Below are 21,239 nucleotides of genomic sequence, written 5' to 3' on the forward strand. Positions count from 1 at the left end.
CTGTGGTTTTTGCCTAGGGCTTTTTCTTCTCCTCTATAGAAAGCTAGCAGCAGGAGGCTGAGGCAGGAGGATTGAAAGCTTGCGGCCAGCCTCTCAAGCAGGCTGCCGGATTATGAGGATGAGAGGAGGAGCACAGGACTGGAGGCAGAAGTGGAGCCCCGGGGCCTAGATGGTCTGGGCCACGGCAGGCCCAGAGAGCTCCCTCTGACACAGATGCTGCAAGCCCTGTGCGGATGAAGGGATCTGAAGAGAACCAGCCTGCCCTTCCAACACTGTCAACCCCTCAGAGGTGTGCAGGAGGTTCATGAACCTTCATTAAACAAAACACTCGTTCCAGGAGTTAAGGGTCATCATATTTACAAAACAGACAAGGCCAAAGCCAAATGTGGTAATAAACACCGATAATCTCATACTCAGGAGGCCGAGGCAGGAAAATTCCCTTGAACTTGAGTCCAGTCTGAGCTACACAGTGAGTTTCGGTCTAGCCTGGGCAAAAGCAAAGCAAAGCAATTCTGGCCTGAGGCAGAGTTCTAGACAATTTCATAAATACAACAGGCTTTTAAAGAAATGAGCGGACCATTGTTCTGGAATCCCGGTCTGACTTATTCACAGCACTCCGTCTGAGGAACGCTTCCCCAACACACCACACAGTGATTGAAGAAACCTGTGTGCAGAGTCTCCGAAACTCCAAAGACAAATGGAGAACTGTGCGTCATGAGCAGTTTCCAGACCTGAGACAGCAGCGGCCTTTCAGGATTCACAGTGAGGTCCCCTGCTCAGTGGCCTAGGGTCAGGCCGGCTCAGCACCACACTCCTGCTCTCTTTTAACTCACCAATGAGAAGAGCTGACACAGGGTCAGTTGCTGGGTCTTTTTCCTAAGACACACCAGTGGGCAGTGGGGGTTAGGGAAGAAAGGGAAATGGATCCGCACATGCATTCACTCATGACTCGACTCTACAGACTCACAGAGTACTGTCCAGGGCAGAGAACGGCAGGACGATGGCCTTTCTTCTACCTCTGAGAAGCTTTAAGGTCTCACCTTTCCTCAGCAAAGTCCCTCGGCATCCCCTTCCATGTCTGTTCCCGTGGGAAGAGAAGCAAGGCTGTTGGCCTTCACCAGCTCCAGGCCAGGGCTGCCTCTCCTCCTCTCAAGGTCCTGCTGCACTCCCTCTAAACTACATCTTTCCCTGTGACTCCTTGACATCTTCAGGACCACAACAGGCCATGTGGCCCCACCTTCTCCCTCCTCCTTTCTGGACCATTGTCCCATGACTCCCTCTTACTGAGATCCCACTGCGCTTTCTCCTGGCCTCTTTCCTTTGTTCCCCTTCTTCCCACCTGCCAGTTCCCATTCGCCACCGTCCTGCATCAGACCCCCGATTCCCTCTTTGCAGAACTGAAGGCAAAGCTGTTAATATCAGGGTAATTAATCTTGAGCCTACATCGGTCTGAGCACTCATTTTTATGCAATTATGTTTCTCCATGCAGAACTACCTTTAGATTGAAAATGAACATTTAAAGAAAACCAAAACTTGTGAATGCTAGACACTGCACGTTTACACAGTGTGTGTCTTCTTCTTAAAGGCTTTGCTTTCCAAGTCCAGGGCCACAAGACAAGTTCTTAAGTGATGTGAAAGGTTTGAAGTCTACATTTCTTAAAGAAAATTTAGAATATTAACAGCAGGGAGATCAAGGCTTGTAGCTTTGAAGACACAGTCTTTCTTACTGAAAACAGTTCATCTTCAGAAGTGTGAGCGCATGTGTATTTGAGTTTTACCATGTACCTGGTAACTTGACAATTTCCTCCCCCCACTGTACTCAAGATCATAGGAGCTACTTATATGCAGACAAAAAGTAACAATTTGCTAAATTTCTTGGTAATTATTCTTTGCCAACTGACTTCATCGTGGCAATCTAACAAATGGACAGCGTTGCTAACTCGACATTGAGGACAGAACACTCTCCATAGAGCTACAGAGAAGATTGATTAGTTTGAGCTGCAATCTGTCGTCAGTATAGGTGAGCAGAGACCAGCACTCCATCTTTCTAAAGGGAACACCGATGTAATTTGAAACATCCTCAAACGGTGAGTTCAACAGGGCAGAACCTGTCGATGGATACTTTCATGAGGCTAGTCTCTAGGTTTCCTGAGAGAATGAAGAAATTTCTTAGACGTGGATGAGGGCCAGGAGATGGAAGAAAACACCATTTTTATAATACACAATTCAGACAGTGGTGGCCACAGAGCTATCTGCAGCTCCGCTAAGCAATGAGTTGGAGAAACATGCCACAGCGTGAGCAATTTCACCTGAGACAAAGACCAAGAAATGAAACCATAAACTTAGAAAAAGTCACAGAAAATTGCCTTGATAGAACAACAGAAACTATGTGTGTGGGGGGGGTAAGTGCACACGTTCACGTGTGTGCTCACATGTATGGGGGTAAGTGTACACGTTCACGTGTGTGCTCACATGTATGGGGTAAGTGCACACGTTCATGTGTGTGCTCACATGTGTGTGTGGGGTAAGTGCACACGTTCACGTGTGTGCTCACATGTATGGGGGTAAGTGCACACGTTCACGTGTGTGCTCACATGTAAACAATGGGCATCTTTTGTCACTCTCCATTTTACTTTTTGGGACAAAGTCTCTCACTAAGCTGGAGCGCATCAGTGTGGCTAGGCTGGCTGGACAGCGAGCTCCAGGATCCTCCTGCCCCATACTCCCCGTCCTTGATCAGCTTTTATGTAGGCGCTGGGAATCCAAACACAGGTGCTTTGTACGTGTACAGCAGTCACTTTAGTGACTGAAACATTTCCCAGCTCCCAACCCAGTGAACTTTTAATTTTAATTTTAATTAATTAACTTATTTATTTTAGGCTAGGGTTCAAGTAGAGGAAGATAAAAGGCTCGTAAGCATGGCCCAGTTGAACATGCAGAGGTGCCAAGACATGGTCAAGACTTCATGACAACCAAAACATGTCAGTCCCAAAAGATACTCAGCAAAATCACTTCAGTAAAGACAAAGGCACCACCTTGGCCCCCCACCTTGGTGAGTTCCAACCACAGGGGACACCCAAAGGAAACACTCATTTTTCTGATGGAGCACCAGAAACCCAGGGCCAGAGACTGGTCAGACGAACGGCCTTCACTTGTCAGGACCTAAAAGGAGACTGTCTTGTCAAATACTTGGAGTGCCTGCCACACGTTGTCAAGGCAACTGGCTCTGCGCTCTCCCAGTGGAAGCTTTTCCCCAGCCTGGCTGTCAGGCACTCGCCTGCCTCAAGGTGTTTTTTGTTTTAAGATGTTTTTGATCCCTTTAAAATTAAAAATTTCATTTAAAAATATATCTGCCACTCTGTAGGACTTGCTATTTCTAGTATCTGGTGTTTAGTCACGTGTGTAAATAAAGTGCCAGGACCTTGGCGCAATGATGACTTTTCATTCTGTAATCGTAACCATGGCATCTGAGTGAACTCAGGCTGGAAGGATGCAGGGCCCGTGTGTTAGGGATGAAGAGGACACTATTCCTAAATTGTAATCCCATCCAGGGTGGGGAAGGAAAGGCCAAAACAGGTGAGGCCAAGGAATGAAGAAACCCAACATAGCCCTGGAAATGTGAAATACGTGAGCTGCTATTCTTTGAAGCTAAAGCATGATGGCTGCTCGCAAGCTCCCTCCTTCTCCCTGTCTCCCTCCCTCCTCCTTCTGTCAGTGTGTGTGTGTGAGTGTGTGTGTGTATGTGTGTGTGTGTGTGTGCGCGCGCAGGTACACAACCTGTACATTCATATGAAGCCAGAAGAAAACACTACCATTCTCTATCACTTCCTGCCTATTCTCTTGAGGCAAGGTCTCTCCTTGAATCTGGAACTCGTCTTATAAGCTAGGCTGGAATCCAGCAAGCAAAAATGGTCCTGCTGTCTCCACCCCACTCCAAGCTGGGGTTATAGGTGTGTGTTGGACACACGGCTTTTTATCTGAGTGCTGGGATCTGAACTCTAGACCTCATGATTAAGCAGCAAGCACTTTTACCCGCTGAGTCATCTCTTCAGCCCCTGAATTTTTCAGATGAAATTACAACATGATGAGAAAGCAAGAGAAACAGAAACAGACTTGTGTTGACAAGGGGATGCCACACAGCCCTCAGTGCCAACTGGGTCTTACTGAGGCCGTAAGGTATAGATGGCACTGTTAATAGCTGCTTACCCTTATGCAAGATGTAGAGTATCACTGCTGTCTCAGTAGTCACCCAGCCTAGCCAGACTGTAAGGCATTGGTGAGAAAATCTGGAAAACTCACAGCCAGCGAAAGGGCTAACCTAGTGCAAACACCGAGTAAGTGCGGTACAGCAGCTCTGCTGCCCTGGCTCGTGCTCATGCAGCCTCTCCAAAGCCCTGCAGTCAGCTGCACTGAGTATCTCTTAGCCACAGGCCACACGAGTCTTTCACTGCCCCCAAAGACACCCTAAATTGCACTTATAATTCAGGATCCTGTTTCTCAAGCTGGGTAACTTAGGTCTTACTCATCAGCCTGCTGCACTGTTGGTTTTCAGACACAAAGAAACCATCCTAAAACTTTCTGATATTGTTGGTTTCAACTGTTGTGGCTTGCTAAATCAGGCTACTGAACTGGAAACAAGCTCAGTATCATTTCCTTCAAGGATTAATTCATCCTTCTGGGCTTGAGAGGCAGAAAAAGCAACACCTTGTCCTCATCCAAACCCTGCAGATGTATATTTCTCCTGAACATCGGCTGAGGGGCCTATTTAACGTATCAATGTGGACCTGGCCACCAGTTCCTTCTCAAGCGTCTCTCAGTCTCTACCTGTTACAGGGCCCTCCTAGACGCACAACTGCCCCCTACCCAAGACTCCTCCAGCCCAGGGGCTGGGCTGCCCTTCCCTGTAATCCAGCCATTTTGCTCCTCCTGCCCCCTTTCCTCTTTTGGTCAACCCTTCACTCTTTCCCAGTCTCCTGGCCTTTGCCACCTCTCTTGGTCAGCTACTTCTCACTCCTCTTCCTTCCCTCTTCTCCTCACATGGCCCAGCTGAATATAGTCTTGTCCACTCTGGACTCTCCCAGATGTCTCTGCCTCTGGCTCTACAATAAAGTACAATAAACTTTCTCCCCCACCATATCTAGGGGCAGTCATATCTGGACTCCTGAAGCAAGCCCAGGGCTTGGCTGTGGATCTCTGCATCTCTTCCATCAGTTACTGGACGAATGCTCTAATGAAAATTTAGGGTAGAAACCTATCTGATAACAGAAGAAGGCCAGTTCAGGCACCCTCTCCACTATTGCTAGGAGTCTTAGCTGGGGTCATCCTTGTGGATTCCTGGGAGTTTCCCTGGTACCAGGCTTCTCCTTAACCCCAAAATGGCTCCCTCTAATAAGTTATCTCTTTCATTACTCACCCCCTCCATCCTGCCACAACTTGACAACCACAATCCCTCGTGTTCCCATCTCCTCCTCCACTCCAGCTCCCTACCCCTCACCCACCCACCCCTGCCCTCAGCTTATGCAGGAGACCTCATCTATTTCCCCTTCCCAGGGAAATCCATGTGTCCCTCTTCGGATCCTCCTAGTTACCTAGCTTGTCTGAGGCTGTGGATTGTAGCCTGGTTATCCTTTGCTTCACATCTAATATCCACTTTTGAGTGAGTACATACCATGTTTGTCTTTCTGGTTCTGGGCTACCTCCCTCCCACTCCTGCCTATGAAGTGAACAGCTCTGTCTGCTCTCTGGGGTGCTGCTTGCCATGATGTGTTAATTCCTCTCGGGGGACTCAGTCAATCATGGATCGTCCCAGGCTGTGATGTGTTAATTCCTCTCTGGGGACTCAGTCAATCACGGATCATCCCAGGCCATGAGCTAGGACGATTTTTTTCTCGTTGTGGGTCGATTACCTCAGATCTTTGCTGCACTAACGGGAAGCAGATTAACACAGTCTACACCTTTTAGGAAGCCGGCCAATTGTTCCAGAAAGCAAGTGCTCTACAAATAAAAGCCTCTTCCCCATCTCCTTTCTCTCCTCTTCCTCCCTCGCTTCTCTTTCCTCTTCTGTTAGTAGATGCTGAGCTGGTTGTATTCAGCTTTCAGTTTCTTCCCAACATTTCCCACACTGCTCTGGAAATAACACCTGAAAGAAGCAGGCACAGGAGGGGATGTCCTGAGACAACACTTCACGGTAATCCCGGCTCACCAGAAATGCACTAATTCTAGGAAGGCATGTTCCACAGTCCAGAGCATTCATCTTTTCCGGTAAGAACGGTGAGAACACAGCTCAAGAGCTCTTGCCCAGGGAGAGTCAGGAAGAACAAGCCTATGGCCCAGCTACAGGGCTCTATCTCTTCTGCTGGAGCATGAGCTAGCACTGACCCAGGGAGAGTCAGGAAGAACAAGCCTATGGCCCAGCTACAGGGCTCTATCTCTTCTGCTGGAGCATGAGCTAGCACTGACCCAGGGAGAGTCAGGAAGAACGAGCCTATGGCCCAGCTACAGGGCTCTGTCTCTTCTGCTGGAGCATGAGCTAGCACTGACCCAGGGAGAGTCAGGAAGAACGAGCCTATGGCCCAGCTACAGGGCTCTGTCTCTTCTGCCAGGGCACCAGCTAGCACTGACCTAGGGAGAGTCAGGAAGAACGAGCCTATGGCCCAGCTACAGGGCTCTATCTCTTCTGCTGGGGCACGAGCTAGCACTGCTGAGCCATCTTATTTTTCAAATATCTGGCTACTTGTCACTTAGCCATCTGCTGGTTTTTACGAGACTTTGGGACTATGGCTTGTGAAAGGCGCAGCTTTATCTCGTCAATTAAATAAACTGGCCCTCTGCCTCCCCATTTTGTCACTTCTCCTCCACTCAGGCTGATGGGTCTCTCCAGTCATTCAGTCAAAAAGGAAGAAAGGAATGGAAAACTCAGTCCAGGAAAGACTCTGAAACAAACAAGGAGAATGCAACATTCTAAACTGTGAAAGACATTGTAGGAAGCAAAAATAAATCTTCATTCAATATCTGTTTGCATTCCAAAAAACCTTCTGAACATACATGGGTCTATGATGAACTTAACAGCAAAATAATGAAAAGAAAAGGCACCTAGCTAAAAGGCATTTCTGCTCTTGAGAATAAAGATGGGGCTGGACGAGGTGAGAAAAAATAATAAATCTAAAAATACAAAAACAAAACTAGTACTAATACTAAAAACAACATTAATTCTGCATAAAGATGGCAAGTTTTTCCAGAAAGTAGAGGAAAACAAGATTGGAAGAACAGTGACCAAGGTGGGTCAGGAATGGATGGGCACTGAGCTTACAGAAAGTCGGTGCTTTTGAAGACCCTGGGCAAGGGCCACAGGGAAAGCCCCGCAGAGCAAGGGCACTCACACCCTAAACAGCAGACAAAACTAAGATCAAAGGATCTACACTGGAGTGGATGCTGATGATAGTGTTTAGTCGCCAGGGCAGAGAAAGAGACCACGAGGGAGGATCTCTGCTTGAGCATGAGGTTCTACCTCCTAACAAACTGAAACTTCTGAAACAGAGCCACAATACCTCACCACCGCCACCCCTACAGGTCCAGTAAGCACCCAAATGGGCATCTAAAGGGCACCTGTGTGGAGATGCAGAGATGGTCTGGTTGGCCATGGACTTTCCCATCAAACACGATGGAGCAGCTGGAGGTTACACAAATCCGCACAACACTGCAGGTGTGGAAGGGGATCTGAGCAAGAACCAAGCTCCAGCTAACAGCGTCACATCGGCGTCAGCTTCCTGCCTGTGACCTTATATTATGCATGTATGTAAGCACACCACAGAAGTGGAAGGCCCTCAGAGAGGATCAGATCCCCTGGTTGTGAGGGGCCATGTGGATGCTTGGAACCACACCCTGATCCTTTGTAATAGCCTCCCACAGCTGTTTTAAAAAGTTGAATTTGTGTAAATGTACCATTACTCAGAATGTTAAAAACAATGACATCATGAAATTTGCAGACAAATGCATGGAACTAGAAAAAAAAAACCATTCTGAGTGAGGTAACCCAGACTCAGAAAGACAACCAAGGCATGTACTCACTCATATATGGATATTAGATGTAAAGCAAAGGATGACCAGACTGCAATCCACAGCTCCAGAGAAGCTAGGAAACAAGGAAGACCCTAAGAGGATTGCCCAGGGAAGGATAAATAGATGAGATCTCCTGGGTAAACTGGGGGGAAGGGGAGGCAGTCAAGGGAAGGGGACAGGAGAGGAGAACATGGGGGAAGAGGGACAGAGTGGGAGAGCAATAAAAGAGAGATCTTGAGAGAGAAACCTGGTGCTAGGGAAACTCCCAGGAATCTACAAGGATGACCCCAGCTAAGACTCCTAGCGACAATGGGGAGGGAGCCTGACCTGGCCTTCTCCTGTATTCAGATTACTAAATACCCTAGCTGTCATCATAGAGCCTTCATCCAGTAACTGATGGAAGAGATGCAGAGATCCACAGCCAAGTGGGAATCCAATCAAAAAGAGGGAAGGGGAATATATGAGCAAGAGAGGTCAAGATCATGATGGAGAAATCTACAGAGACAGCTGAACCAAACGTGTGGAAACCCAGGAACTCTAGACCGACAGCTGTGGAGCCTCCATATGTGGGAGACAGTGGTGAAGCTTGATCTATCTGTGAGGCCCCTGGCAGTGGGACCAGGATCTACCCCTGGTGCATGAGCTGGATTATTGGAGCCCATTCCCTATGGTGGGGATGCCATGCTCAGCCTTAATGCAGGTAGGGAGGGGCTTGGTCCTGCCCCAACTTAATGTGCCAGACTTTGATGACTTCTCAAGGGAGCCCTTACCAGTTGGAAGGAGTGGAGAAGGAGAGAGTCGAGGGGAAGATGGGGCGGGGGAGAGCAGGAGGAGGGGTGGGGAGGAGAACTTTGAATGGAATGAAAAAAGTGTGATTAGCAGTCAAGAGTGTTTTCTGCTATTCCAGAAGACCTGTGTTTGATTTCCTGCAGCCACACAGCAGCTCACAACCATTTGTAACTCCCGTTTCATGGGACCTGACACGCTCTTTCAGCCCCCACAGTCAACAGGCAAGTGCACAGACGTATATACAAGCTAGACACCCATGCTCATTCTTCTTTAATTCTAATTAGAAAATAAGTGCGAGCAGTTCAGCTCAGTGGTGGTATGCTTGCCTAGCATTACAAAGTCCTGGGTTACACACACACACATACACACACACATATACACATACACACACATACATACATACTCACACACATACACACACACACGCACACACACACATATACACATACACACACATACACACATACTCACACACATACCCACACACACACACACACATATACACATACACACACATTCATACATACTCACACACATACACACACATACATACACATACACACACACGCACACACACATACACATACACACACATACACACACACGCACGCACGCACACACATATACACATACATACACACACATACACACACACACACACGCACACACACACGCACACACACACCCCAAGAGGGAGGAGGAGGGGGAGATGGAGTTAATGAGAATGAGAGAGAAAGTTATGAAAATCAATACTAACAACCTTTCGCTTCTCTGGGACTACAAGTTTGTCATCATATCCAGCAACCCTACAACCTTCTAGCCATTTGTGATGGGTGTTATTACCATGACAAAGGCCAACAGCCCATCTTTGCCTTCAGTGATACATCAAATGTCACCCCTGAGATGCTCTCTGTGAATGGCCAACATTTCACTTTCTAACAACAAATCCCTACTTGGTGCTCAAGGCAACATCATCAGGAGCAGGAAAGGAAAACCCAAACCAAAACAAGCGGAGGCCTCTGTCTTCCCCTGCTGTACTCAATTCATCTCAGTCACTCAAGAGGTGGCTAGGGAGGGAAGGACTTGAATTTGCATTTATCCCTGAGGCTTCAGTAAACCCCACTCAATCTGTAGAGGGGTGAGGTGCTAAGAGGGATCATGGTGTGGATGGGGCCTTTCACTGAAGGACAAACAGCAGCTTTACCCAGCAGCTTACCCTCCAGTGCCTGGGCCTCTAAAGGTGACCCCCAGGTAGTCCTCTGTGAACTGAGGATGACTCTGGGACTTCCCCCTGGCTTTCGTGTGTAACTGTTTGACAGGGATACAGACCAGAGACTGTATGTGGCAGAATCATTGTGAGCTGTGTGTGAACCGATTCTAAATACAGAACGAAATATAAATAAATGGTCAGTTAATCACCCAAAGGACCTGCAGGTTAATATTTAATCACTTTAATGTGGATTCAATAATCCTTTTAAACTGTTTCTAGGAGCCAGAAATCCTTGTGCAAAGCCTTTGCCACACACAGGCAGCACAGCCCATTATGAAGTCAAATAAGTTAACTCTCTTAGCTTAATCCCACAGAAAATTACTTTTTCACAGACAAAACACCCACTAGGGTTCTGCTGCATTTGTGGAGTGCTAAGCCGTCTCTCCTGTGACCTGTCGGCTCACCTCCTCCCAGCACCAACAGAAGGTGGAGTCCCATGCAAGCAGGTCTTCCCCTGGGCAGAGCCCCCAGAAAGAAACACACAGACTCACCCTGTCCCAGCTGAAGCACAGGCCAAGACGGTCAAGCTGTTTCTTCATGTATTTAATATTGCTGTGGAACAAAGGGAAGCAGGTTTACTCTGAGAGTGGTCAGGGACACAGACGGATTACATTTCAAGGGTGTTCTGGAAAATTTAAAAAGTCTAGCTCAGTCAAGGAAGCCTCAACTGTTGCTTTGCCCTGCAGAAACAGACACACACACACACACACACACACACACACACACACACACTTCTTAATAGACAAATTGGGAAAATTCAAAAGAAAAGACACAGTCTTCTGTCAATCAGAACCTAAAACTGCCCCAAAATTGGGTAGCAGAAAAGTGCACTAATCAATTTAGTTCTTGTTGCTGGGAATTAACTTATGCCGCGTTTTATCTGCTTTATTAGAGCTGTCATTTTCCCACTCATCTAGAATTAACTGTATGATGAACAGAGAGCACAATGAAGGGGCGTGCGTGGGGGTGTGTGTGTGTGCGTGTGCACATGTGTGTGCACGTGTGTGTGGTGGGGCAGGGATAGTGTGTGTGCACGTGTGTGTGCGCATGTGTGTGTGCACGTGTGTGTGGTGGGGCAGGGATAGTGTGTGTGTGTGTGTTTGTGTGTGTTTGTGTGTGTGTGTGTGTGTGTTGGGGGGACGGAGTTGTTGAGGGGTGGTAAAAGTGCTGGGTTCATAAGCACAAGACTTGAATTCAAATCCTCACAATCCATGTAAAAAGCCAAGTATGGCTTGCATGCTGAAACCCTTGCACTGGGGCAGATACAGCCAAGCAAATTTTAGAGCTTACTGACAAGCCAGACTAAGCAAAACAATAAGCTTCCTGCTCACTGAGAGACGCTGTTTCAGGACAGTAAGTGATGCAGGAAGACACTTGACGTCCTGCTCTGAATTCCCGACATTCACGGGTATTCATCTAACACAAAGAGGGGAGTGGGGCTGAGGAGGGGAGGGGAGGAGAAAGGAGAAGAGGCAGCAGAGGTTCCAAAGACAGGCCCTGGAACTTCCCCTCTGCATGTGAAGGGGGAGATTCTGCTGTAAGGTGTTCAGTACTTCACCAGCAGGGAGAGGCTGGAAAGCCTAAGCCATGGGGCAGAAGAGAAAGTCACACCCAGCCTCGGGTAGTTACACTAAGTTGTTCCTGGCTCATAAATTATGAAAACAAAAACTAAATTTTCAGAGAAAATTGGAAAGTAGTGTTTGGATATAGTTCAAACTCGGGTCTGGAAGACAGGAAACCTGTTGAAAGTGAACAAATGCAATTCTCTCCACTTCGGTTTTTTTTATAAGGGTAAAAGCTCCAAGAAAGACTAGTTTTGTAAATAACAAACATCCAAACAACCTCTGAATAAACAAACACCAACCTGCTTTGGTATTTCTTAGGAATGCAGAGTATTAAAAGGCAAATATCAGGAGCTGCACAACGGCTCCACACCCAGGCGACAGAAGAGAACTTACTTCCAAGGGTTGTCCCATGACCTCCATATGTGTGCTGTGATACATGCACCTCCCCCATAACTAACAACTAACTAACCAGCTAACTAACTAACTAACTAGACAAACACCAGTGCACACCATCCTGTTTACTTATCTCTTGGCGATTTGCCAATGTTGTGGTGGCTTTTGTGTTTGTTCTTCTGGTCTCTTTTAGGCATAGGCTTAAAATAATGTTTTAAAAGGTTTCTATATACAAGTGTTTGAGCATGCCTTAAACCTTTACCTCTGAGTCCAGCTTTCTGGGTGCAAATTCCTCTCGATGGCAGCATTTTCGGCAGGCAATCCAAATGCATCCCACCCTATGGGGTTGATAACCTGGTGTAGCAGAACAAAGAGAAAATGATGAGAAAACATGAAATCAGGTTTATAAAAAGGAGTCATGCCTCACCAGGGAGGAACAGCTTCTCCTCTGCCACCTTCCTCTTGTCCACCTGACTTCACATGGTATCTGAGTTTCAGGAGGGACATTTGTCATGATACCACCTTCCTTCGCCTACCACTGTTTTTCATTTTTAACAGAGCCCTGTTAACAGGGATTCAGAAACTTTCAGAAATGATAAAGCTAGTCTCTTCAAAGAACATGTCTATTGAAGAATAAAGAATATGTTCCAAGTACAGGTGTAGAACCTCTACCAATCATCCCATAATACCCGAGACCGTCTTCATAGCTGGACAGTGAGGTGGGAGTGATATCCAGAAAGCTTCATAGAAAGCCTTACACAATTCCCATATGAAGAAAACTTGGCCTAGAGGAAGCTAGAACACTGCCTACACTGGCTCAGGAAGAGGTACTCCAGAGTGAATGACGGCTCATCACAAACCACAGCAGGGCTGGAGGATGAGATGGCACAGTGATTACAGTGCTTGCCACAGAAGCAAGGGAACCACAGCGGCCCACCTCTAACTGCAGCTTCTGAAGGTGGAGACAGGCAGCCCTAGGAACAGGCTGGCTAGAAACCTAGGTCCTGCCTTGTTGCTCACACACCTTTAACCCCAGCACTCTGGAAGCAGAGGCAGGCAGATCTCCATGAGTTACAGACCAGCCTGGTCTACATGGTGAGACCACATCTAACAATACCACCAAAATCCAGAGAGACCTCGATTTGGAAAAATAAAATGTGTCGGCTTTCAAAGTGTCCATCTCACGTCATAATTTCCAGTTATGGAACCGTGATCTCCAATGTGGCAGCCATCGGTCACATTTAAGTTTAATTAAGACTAAGAAGGAACTGGGTATTAGGCCATTTCCTTGGAGGGAGGATCCTGTTGTTTTACCTTCTTTACAGTGGCTGTGCTTTAGCCTTGGAGAATTCTGTTCCCCTAGACAATGGCTTTGTTGCTGCCGCTAAAAGTAATTCTAACTAAATCTCCATAGTTTTAATAAAACTCGAGATTCAAAGGCTAGGGTGACAACCTGGGGGCTTAAGAGAGTTACAGTAGCAACTGGCTAACTTTCTTTACTGGTGTCCCAGAAGGCAATCCCTTCCCTGCTGCCCCAACTAAAAAACCCACGCTAAGCTCCTTCCTGTTACTTCCTGTCAACCAGTTGCTGACCCCACCTCTCTGAACCCACGTTAATTTTATTTAATTAACTCAAATGCAACACGTCTTTACATAGTTAAAAAATGTAATGAACAAATGTAACACACAACACATCTTTGCCTGGTTGAACAAATATTCCACAACAGGGTCCCTGTAGGCTTTGCAGCCAGCAGAGAAATAATCCAGGTAATGGTGCTCGGTTAAACCTTGAGAGTATTATGTCAGTTGTTTATTTAAGCACAGCTCAATGTTGAAGAAGGAAAAAAAAATGTTTTTTGATAACAATTAACTCAGTCTCCTGAATATAACAGAGATTAGAACATGTTTAAGCTTCTTTCACAAAGGAGATAGGTACTGTTGACTCAGACACAGAATCCAAGATTTAGGATCTAAGGAGAATGCCTGTGGGGGTCAGGATCAGCCCGACACTAGGATAACAAGGAAGTCACTCAGGCTCCTGTAAAGCAGAAGTGACATCTCTCATGAGGATGGGTTTCATGGCCTAGAAGTAAAGGGTCTGGGATGAGCAGAGCATAAACTCCGGCAGAGGCTGGCAAAGGATCTCCTTCCTTGGAAGGATGCCTGTGAGTCTAACTTTTCTGGCTTCTCCAGTGCCTATTTGTCTACCCTTGTGCACAGTTCCATATCCATAGCTCTTCTGGAGTCAATCGGAAACAGATTCTTTTTCTTTGTTTCTTCACTGATGTTTTTCAAATTAAAAACATAATACAGTTGGAACTGGAAAGATGGTTCAGTGGTTAAGAGCACTGCTCTTCCAAAGGACCCAGATTTGATTCCCAACATCTACAAAGAAAGCAGTTCACAACAGCTACAACACCAGGGCATCCGATGCCCTCTTCTGGCCTCTGTGGGTACTGCATGCACATGGTACAGGCAAAATACTCATCCAAACACATACAGGAACATGTAATTTCTATGGGAAGAGAACCTGTTATAGATAATATTTCATGACCTGACCTTCTCATTTAACAGTACCTCATAGGCATCTGTACAAAATTCAAAAGTGCTGATGCAGTGTTTCTGAGTGAGATGGGAAACTCACAGCCTAGAACTTAAGATGCTAGAGATACCATCCCACACGTTAAAACAGCCACGATCAAAAACACTGATGACAGCAGACGAGGATATGGAGTAAGGGGAACACTTCTCCATTGCTAGTGAAAGTGCAAACTTGTACAGCCACTTTGGAAATTAGTATGGCGGTTTCTCAGAAAATTAGGAATCAATCTCCCTTAAGACCCAGCAATACCACTTTTGGGCATATACCCAAAGGATGCTCAATCATATCACAAGGACATGTGCTCAACTATGTTCAAGCAGCATTATCCTTAACAGCCAGAACCTGGAAACAACCTAGATGCCCCTCAACTGAAGAATAGATAAGGAAAATGTGGTACATTTACACAATAGAATACTACTCAGTGATTAAAAAATGACATCTTGATATTTGCAGGCAAATGGATGGAACTAGAAAAAAACAAACTGAGTGAGGTAACCCAGTCACAGAAAGACAAATATAGAATTACTCACTAATAAATGGATATTAGACATAAGGCAAAGGATAACAAGCCTACAGTTCACAACCCCAGAGAACTTAGACAGCAAGGAGGACCCTAAGAGAGACACACATGGATCCACTTAGGAAGAAGAAAAGGACCAAGATCTCCCGAGTAAATTGTGAATGGGGGCGCAGGGAGAGGGTAGAAGGGGAGAGGGGAGGAAGGAAGAGGAGTGGGGAAAATGGATGGCTCAAAAAAAAAAAAAAGAAACCACTAAAAAAAAAACAGAAAAAAGTTCAAAGTCTCCTCCGAGACTCAAGGCAATCAATCATTAAAGTGTAACCTGTTTTTAGATGCTGGATGATTCAAGTTTAAAAGAAAGTCAACCTAGGACGGTGGCGCCGAGTTTGTTGTCTCACACCAGTGAAGATCAATGACACAGATTCTCATGGGAGTGTACAAGATGGAAGCAGGCTTTATTAAGAATTATCATAGAAAGTGAAGAACTTAAGAAAAAAGTGAGAAGAAACTCTTAAGAAAGGATGGAGTTTCCAAGACAGGAGAACCAATTCCTTTGTCCAAGTTTTGGGTTTTGTTTCTTTTGGTTTTTTGTTTTTCAAGACAGGGTTTCTCTATAGCTTTGGAGCCTGTCCTGGAACTAGCTCTTGTAGACCAGGCTGGCCTCGAACTCACAGAGATCTGCCTGGGGTTAAAGGCATGCACCACCACTGCCCAGCCTCTATGGCTAACTAGTGTGGCTGCTTTGCACTAATCTCCAGGCAAGTTTTAGTTATTAAAACATAAATAATATACCACCACAGTCATGACGATATGCAAGCTGTCCGTTATTTGGCTAGGGCCACTTCCTTCCCATTTGCAGGTGCCATGCTAACTGTTAACTGAGTGCCCAGGCTTTGTTGCTTTTCATCTTGATTATCTACTGGCCATTAGTTAGTCACTGCTGTGGTTGCTATCTCTGGCCTTTAGGGTGTCCCAAGTGCTGTTAATCACATGAGCACTCTTCACTCTGACAGCCACCAAGAAGCAGCTGCAGTGTTCTTAGTTACTGCCTTGTCTACAATACAGTCTGGGATCTCCTTCCTGAAATTGGGCTGGCATGTTATAAGCCGTCCTTACTACATCTCAGACTACTATAATTAGCTGCATTAAAAGCAAGAACATGTAATAGGCAACTGTACCTAGCATGTATCTCCCAGAGGTGAAGGGTCTTTTGGAAGCTACCCAGTCAACCTGTTATCACTGGCCTTGTTTTTCAGAGCCTATTTGTTACTTCTACGGTCCACTTGGATATCACATGGATTTGGAAAACCCTTCCCTGGGTTTTTCTGAAACTAGACTGGCTACTGCAGAGGTAGGGATTCTTCTCGCATGGAGTCCCAGTGGTGGAACAACCTCAGGGTGACATCTGAGAAAGCAGAATGAGAGCTGAAGCAGGTCCAGGACCCAGAGTGCCAGGCTCCTGAAAGATTTCCAGGAAATGTTAAAGCAAAGCCTCCCTTTTTGCTGCAGTTGATCTAACTCAGGTTTCAGTCACCAGGAGCCAGGAAGCCCATTAAACAAGCATCCTTGGCACACAGGCTGCTCAGGAATACTGCTTTATCCACAGAAGACGGTCTTCCTGTGTTTGCTTTTTTCCCCCTTTTCTTTTCTTTTTCAGAACTAAAAACCTGGTTCTGGGTTATTCAGGAGTTCTTCCATACTTCCAGGCCTGCACTTGAGTTCTGTTTGTGCTGCTCTGAATTCTCCTAGGTTGCTTCCTGGGGAGAACAGGGTAGCTGTTGTGTAACTGTTCTGCAGAAAAGGGAACCTAATCATCACTTGGAGTCTTTGTCAGAACCACCAGTGGCACTGGTCCAATGTTTCTGCCCATTAACGTTCTGTTAGGTGCTATCTGGATTTTTAGATAAAGTCAATACAGAAAGAGACACATCTCTCTCACACACATGACACATATAGACCCTACTTTATATAACAAACTTATCTCTTTCCATTTTCATTTTCAGATAGAATTAACATGAGAAGATATTCTTAGATCACATGTTATCCAAGCTGTCTATGAATATAAAGTTAGAAAATCTTAAACTTCCTTAATATTTCAAATTCTTCACAAAAATTAACAAACTCAAATGTCTAACCCACTCTGGGAAGTCTTCCCCATAACTCAGGGTTAGGAGCACTTCTCCTACCATCCACCAGATCACGGGACTAAAGGTCCCTGCAAGCTGAATTCTTTAAAGCAGGAAGGTTCCCTGTTCATAAGGTCTGGGGGTCACACGCAAAGCCCACCCCCTTGCTGTAGGATGTCTCACTCATTACAATACACCCGAGTGTCTGTCCCTCTGGCAGCGGCCTGTGTCCTAGTAGATGGCATGCACTTGTATTCCAGCATTCAGGAAGCTCAGACAGGAGGATCATGAGTGCAAGGCTAGCTAGGCATGGTGGTTCACAGCTATAACCCCAGCTACTCGGAAAGCTAAAGAAGTGCTGAGAGCTCGAGGACAACTTGGGCAACATAACAAGGCCTCTTCCTGAAATAAAGCAATCTCTGGCAGACCGTGAACATTCTTGCTTTCCTAAGTAACCTCTTCTTAGGTGTAAATGCTTCCTATAGATTCATTTTTCCAGATATTTTATCTATGTTTATTAAACCTACTTAAGATATACTTTTAAATATCCATCATGTCAATTTCAAGACAGTGGGAATGTGACATCAAGGAAGGTGGCAGAAGATAAAAGTGGTAATTTTAAGATAATGAATGTAAAAATATTCGGAGGCTGAATCAAGAAGTCCCAGTTACTTAAATTAGAAATCAGTACACTTTAGCCAGGCGGTGGTGGCGCACGCCTTTAATCCCAGCACTCAGGAGGCAGGGGCAGGCGGATCTCTGAGTTTGAGGCCACCCAATAGTCAACAGAGTGAGTTCCAGGACAGCAAGGGCTATACAGAGAAACCCTGTCTTGGAAGGAAAAAAAGAAGAAGAGGAAAGAAGAAAGGAGTTAGGAGGAAGAGGAGGAGAAGAATTCAGTACATTTTAAAATTTGAAAAACTACATTATCTAGTTTTTTTTATATACAATTTTTTATATTTATTTATGTATACAATACTCTGTCTGTGTGTATGCCTACAGGCCAGAAGAGGGCACCAGACCCCATTACAGGTGGTTGTGAGCCACCATGTGGTTGCTGGGAATTAAACTGAGGACCTTTGGAAGAGCAGGCAATAGCTCTTAACCTCTGAGCCATCTCTCCAGCCCCATTATCTAGTTCTTAAAACAAATACTCTCAGTATGTAAGTTGGATAAGAAGCCACAAAGACAGTGTGGCCACCCCAAAATTCAAAAAGGCAGGACAGCATCACTAGCTCAGACCTGACAGAAACACCGTGGGAGACAGAGGCAGCAGTGGGAGGGCCTAAGGCTGATGTGAGAGTAGATGGACAGAGACGGAGGCAAGAGCCAGGGAGGAGATTCCCTGGTTTCTCCACCTCGAAGTCCTATGCCTCAAATACAGCCACAGTAAGAGGGGAGACTCATAATGCCCCCTCCCTCCCTACAGCAGTCAGCGTTTGCTAGAGGTAGATGGCAGAGACAGAGATAGATACTGGTCTTCTTCAGTGGTAATAGCTACTGGTAAGTAACCCTAATTAAAATCACTGGATCACAAAGCTAAAAAAATCACAACAAAAGACCAGTCAAGTAGGTGATCCCACAGCTTGATAAACACATCCTTATACAATCAAGCAGGGATGGAACTGTGTAGGAACACATCTCTGAAAGTCTCAAAGAGGAGTCAAAGCTAGCTACTACCATGGAAGATGGGCCACCCCCATGTGAGTTCTCAAAGGAGGGTCAGAATTCCGTGTGAGGTCCCGAGAAGGAGTCAGGCTGGCTACCATCATGGCAGACCAGAAATTGCCAGCCCAGGATACAGTTGTATGCATGTCAGAGCTCTGCAAGTCAGACCAGAGCTGGAAAGAGTGAGGACTATGAGCTGGGTCTGGGCTGGCATCTCGTGTACAGTCCTCCAGATCTGAGAACCTGGATGCTGCAGGGTTGGCAGGTGTGCTGGAGCAAGCTGACTCAGAAAAGGGACATGCGGCTGAGGGAGTCTAGGCTACAGCCTTACCTATGTTGTATTTATTCTACAAAAGAGGCAAAGTGGAATTTTATGTACAATTTTAAAATGTTTCAAGAGGATGGGGAATAAGAGGTCATTTGTCTTTCTCACACAGGAATCAAGAGTGAGTTGAGCAAAGAGGAGGTTAGAGGTGGGTAGGAGGAGACTGAGGCATCTGGTCCCCTGCCTTTCTACCAGAGACAGGAGCATGCCTCCAGAACAGGGCCAGCCAGTTGGTAGCAATGGCCAGTTTCTCTCCCTCCCTCATAAAACAAGGCTTTATATTTGAAACCAATTCAGCTTTGGATGCAGGCACCATGGTTACTGCTTCACAAAGAAATGCTATTTTCAGTGTCTTGGTTTCTCTGGAGTGGAGTCAGGAGTCTATTTCCGAGAAATGAAAAATACAGTGTTTAATTTCATTTAGCCAGTGTAATAAGCAACCGTTATTACAGATTGGATTTAAAATTCAAGTGACTACTTCAGAATAAGAAAAACACTGGTAGGATCTATACCCAAAGGGGATGCCTCTTGTGGGAACGCAGAAGAACCTGACTGGCAGGCAAGTCGGGCACTTTCCAATCAAGGTGCTAGGCCCACATGCCTTCTCTTCTTCAAACCACACCTGAGAGCGTAAGTCTGGAAATCCACTGCCTACCTCCTGATGCCACAGAGATTTGAAAGTCTGGAACTAAACGCCACACCATGCACTCTGGCCACATCACAGACATTCATCAACTACCTGAAAACTGAAGAAATATCCACAACCACTTGCTGATAACGACCTTGGCACCTGGCCTTTGTGGGTGAGTGCACAGCAATTACACAGCTGTTAGACACTGAGCCCCACCTTCCTCCTACACTGGAACAAGGCTGTGGGTTTTCTGCCTAGTGCGGTAAAGGGAATGAGTACTCCGATGCTTCCATCACCCTGCTCCTGGACCAGAAGGTGCTGGGGACACCAGCTGAGGTGGGAGGCAGAAAATTTATTTTCCAACCATCTGTGCATATAGTATATGAAAACACAACAAAAGCACCATATGGAGCTAGACTTTAAGTATGTCATCAGGCATCCTTGGAGTTTAAGGAGCAACCAACCAACTGGCAGCACAGTCTTTTCTGGCTGCAGAAAAAGAAGAATTTAATTCTGGCTTTAAATGGCCCTTGAGTAAACATGCAAGTCTTGGGAATGCTTTATTGTGGCCACTAAAATTGGGTTACACTCAAAATTGTATTACACTTTTTTGTTTGTTGGTCTTCTGAGACAGCCTCACACAATCCGAGCTGGCTTTGCTTTCCTGACCCTTCTGCCTCCCCCGTCTAAGTTCTGGAATTTCTGGAGTGTGCAGCACACACTGCTGCACTACATGTATGAAGGGTTTTCTTGCTCATCATTACATGTGTGGAGGGTTTTCTTGCTCATCATTACATGTGTGAAGGGTTTTCTTGCTCATCACTGCTCTGATTTCCCTACAACACCTAGTGCTCACTCGCTGGCACAGCACTCATTCAGTCTACACATGTCTGTGGCAAAGGTCAGTGCCACGCGGTCTCAAACCTAGACAGCCATATTCGTTCAGCTCAGCAGAGATGCCACCATCCATCATGAGCGAAACTTGGTCCAGATATCTAGACTGCTTTCTCGAAATGTTGACACTCCCAGTCCTACCTCCACCCCTAGCAAACTCAAGAGAAGACTGCCATTACAAAGAGTTTACAGAGCACGCATGCCTGAGTCCTGCAGTTGAAATGCTACTAACAAAGGGAGTTATGGGGTCCTTCTTTGTCCCCAAGAAGTTAAAATAGTATTGGGCAGATGACAGCAACACAAAGAAATTGTGAGCTTAGTCAGGGTGGTCTATGGTTCTACCTGTAAGTGTTGCTAAACGTGAGCTACAGAATTGAAGGACAGTCTATAGTGCAAGG

The 21,239-nt window shown here is 46.0% G+C and overlaps 1 protein-coding gene across 4 annotated transcripts in view; it reads right to left on the reverse strand.

The window, feature by feature from the left end:
- Nucleotides 1-21,239, reverse strand: part of Lars2 (leucyl-tRNA synthetase 2, mitochondrial) — a 100,753-nt gene that overhangs the window by 62,522 nt on the left and 16,992 nt on the right. For all 4 annotated transcript variants that reach the window (XM_041677465.1, XM_041677464.1, XM_041677467.1 and 1 more), the window contains 2 exons: nucleotides 12,338-12,429; nucleotides 10,609-10,669 (listed from right to left, as the gene is read on the reverse strand). In XM_041677465.1, coding sequence (XP_041533399.1) covers nucleotides 10,609-10,669; nucleotides 12,338-12,429 — 153 coding nt within the window. The remainder of the gene's footprint in view (nucleotides 1-10,608; nucleotides 10,670-12,337; nucleotides 12,430-21,239) is intronic.

Source organism: Microtus oregoni, unplaced genomic scaffold (genome assembly GCF_018167655.1).
Source record: "Microtus oregoni isolate MIOR12 unplaced genomic scaffold, Mior012 000028F_ref0000031, whole genome shotgun sequence".
NCBI lineage: Eukaryota > Metazoa > Chordata > Mammalia > Rodentia > Cricetidae > Microtus > Microtus oregoni.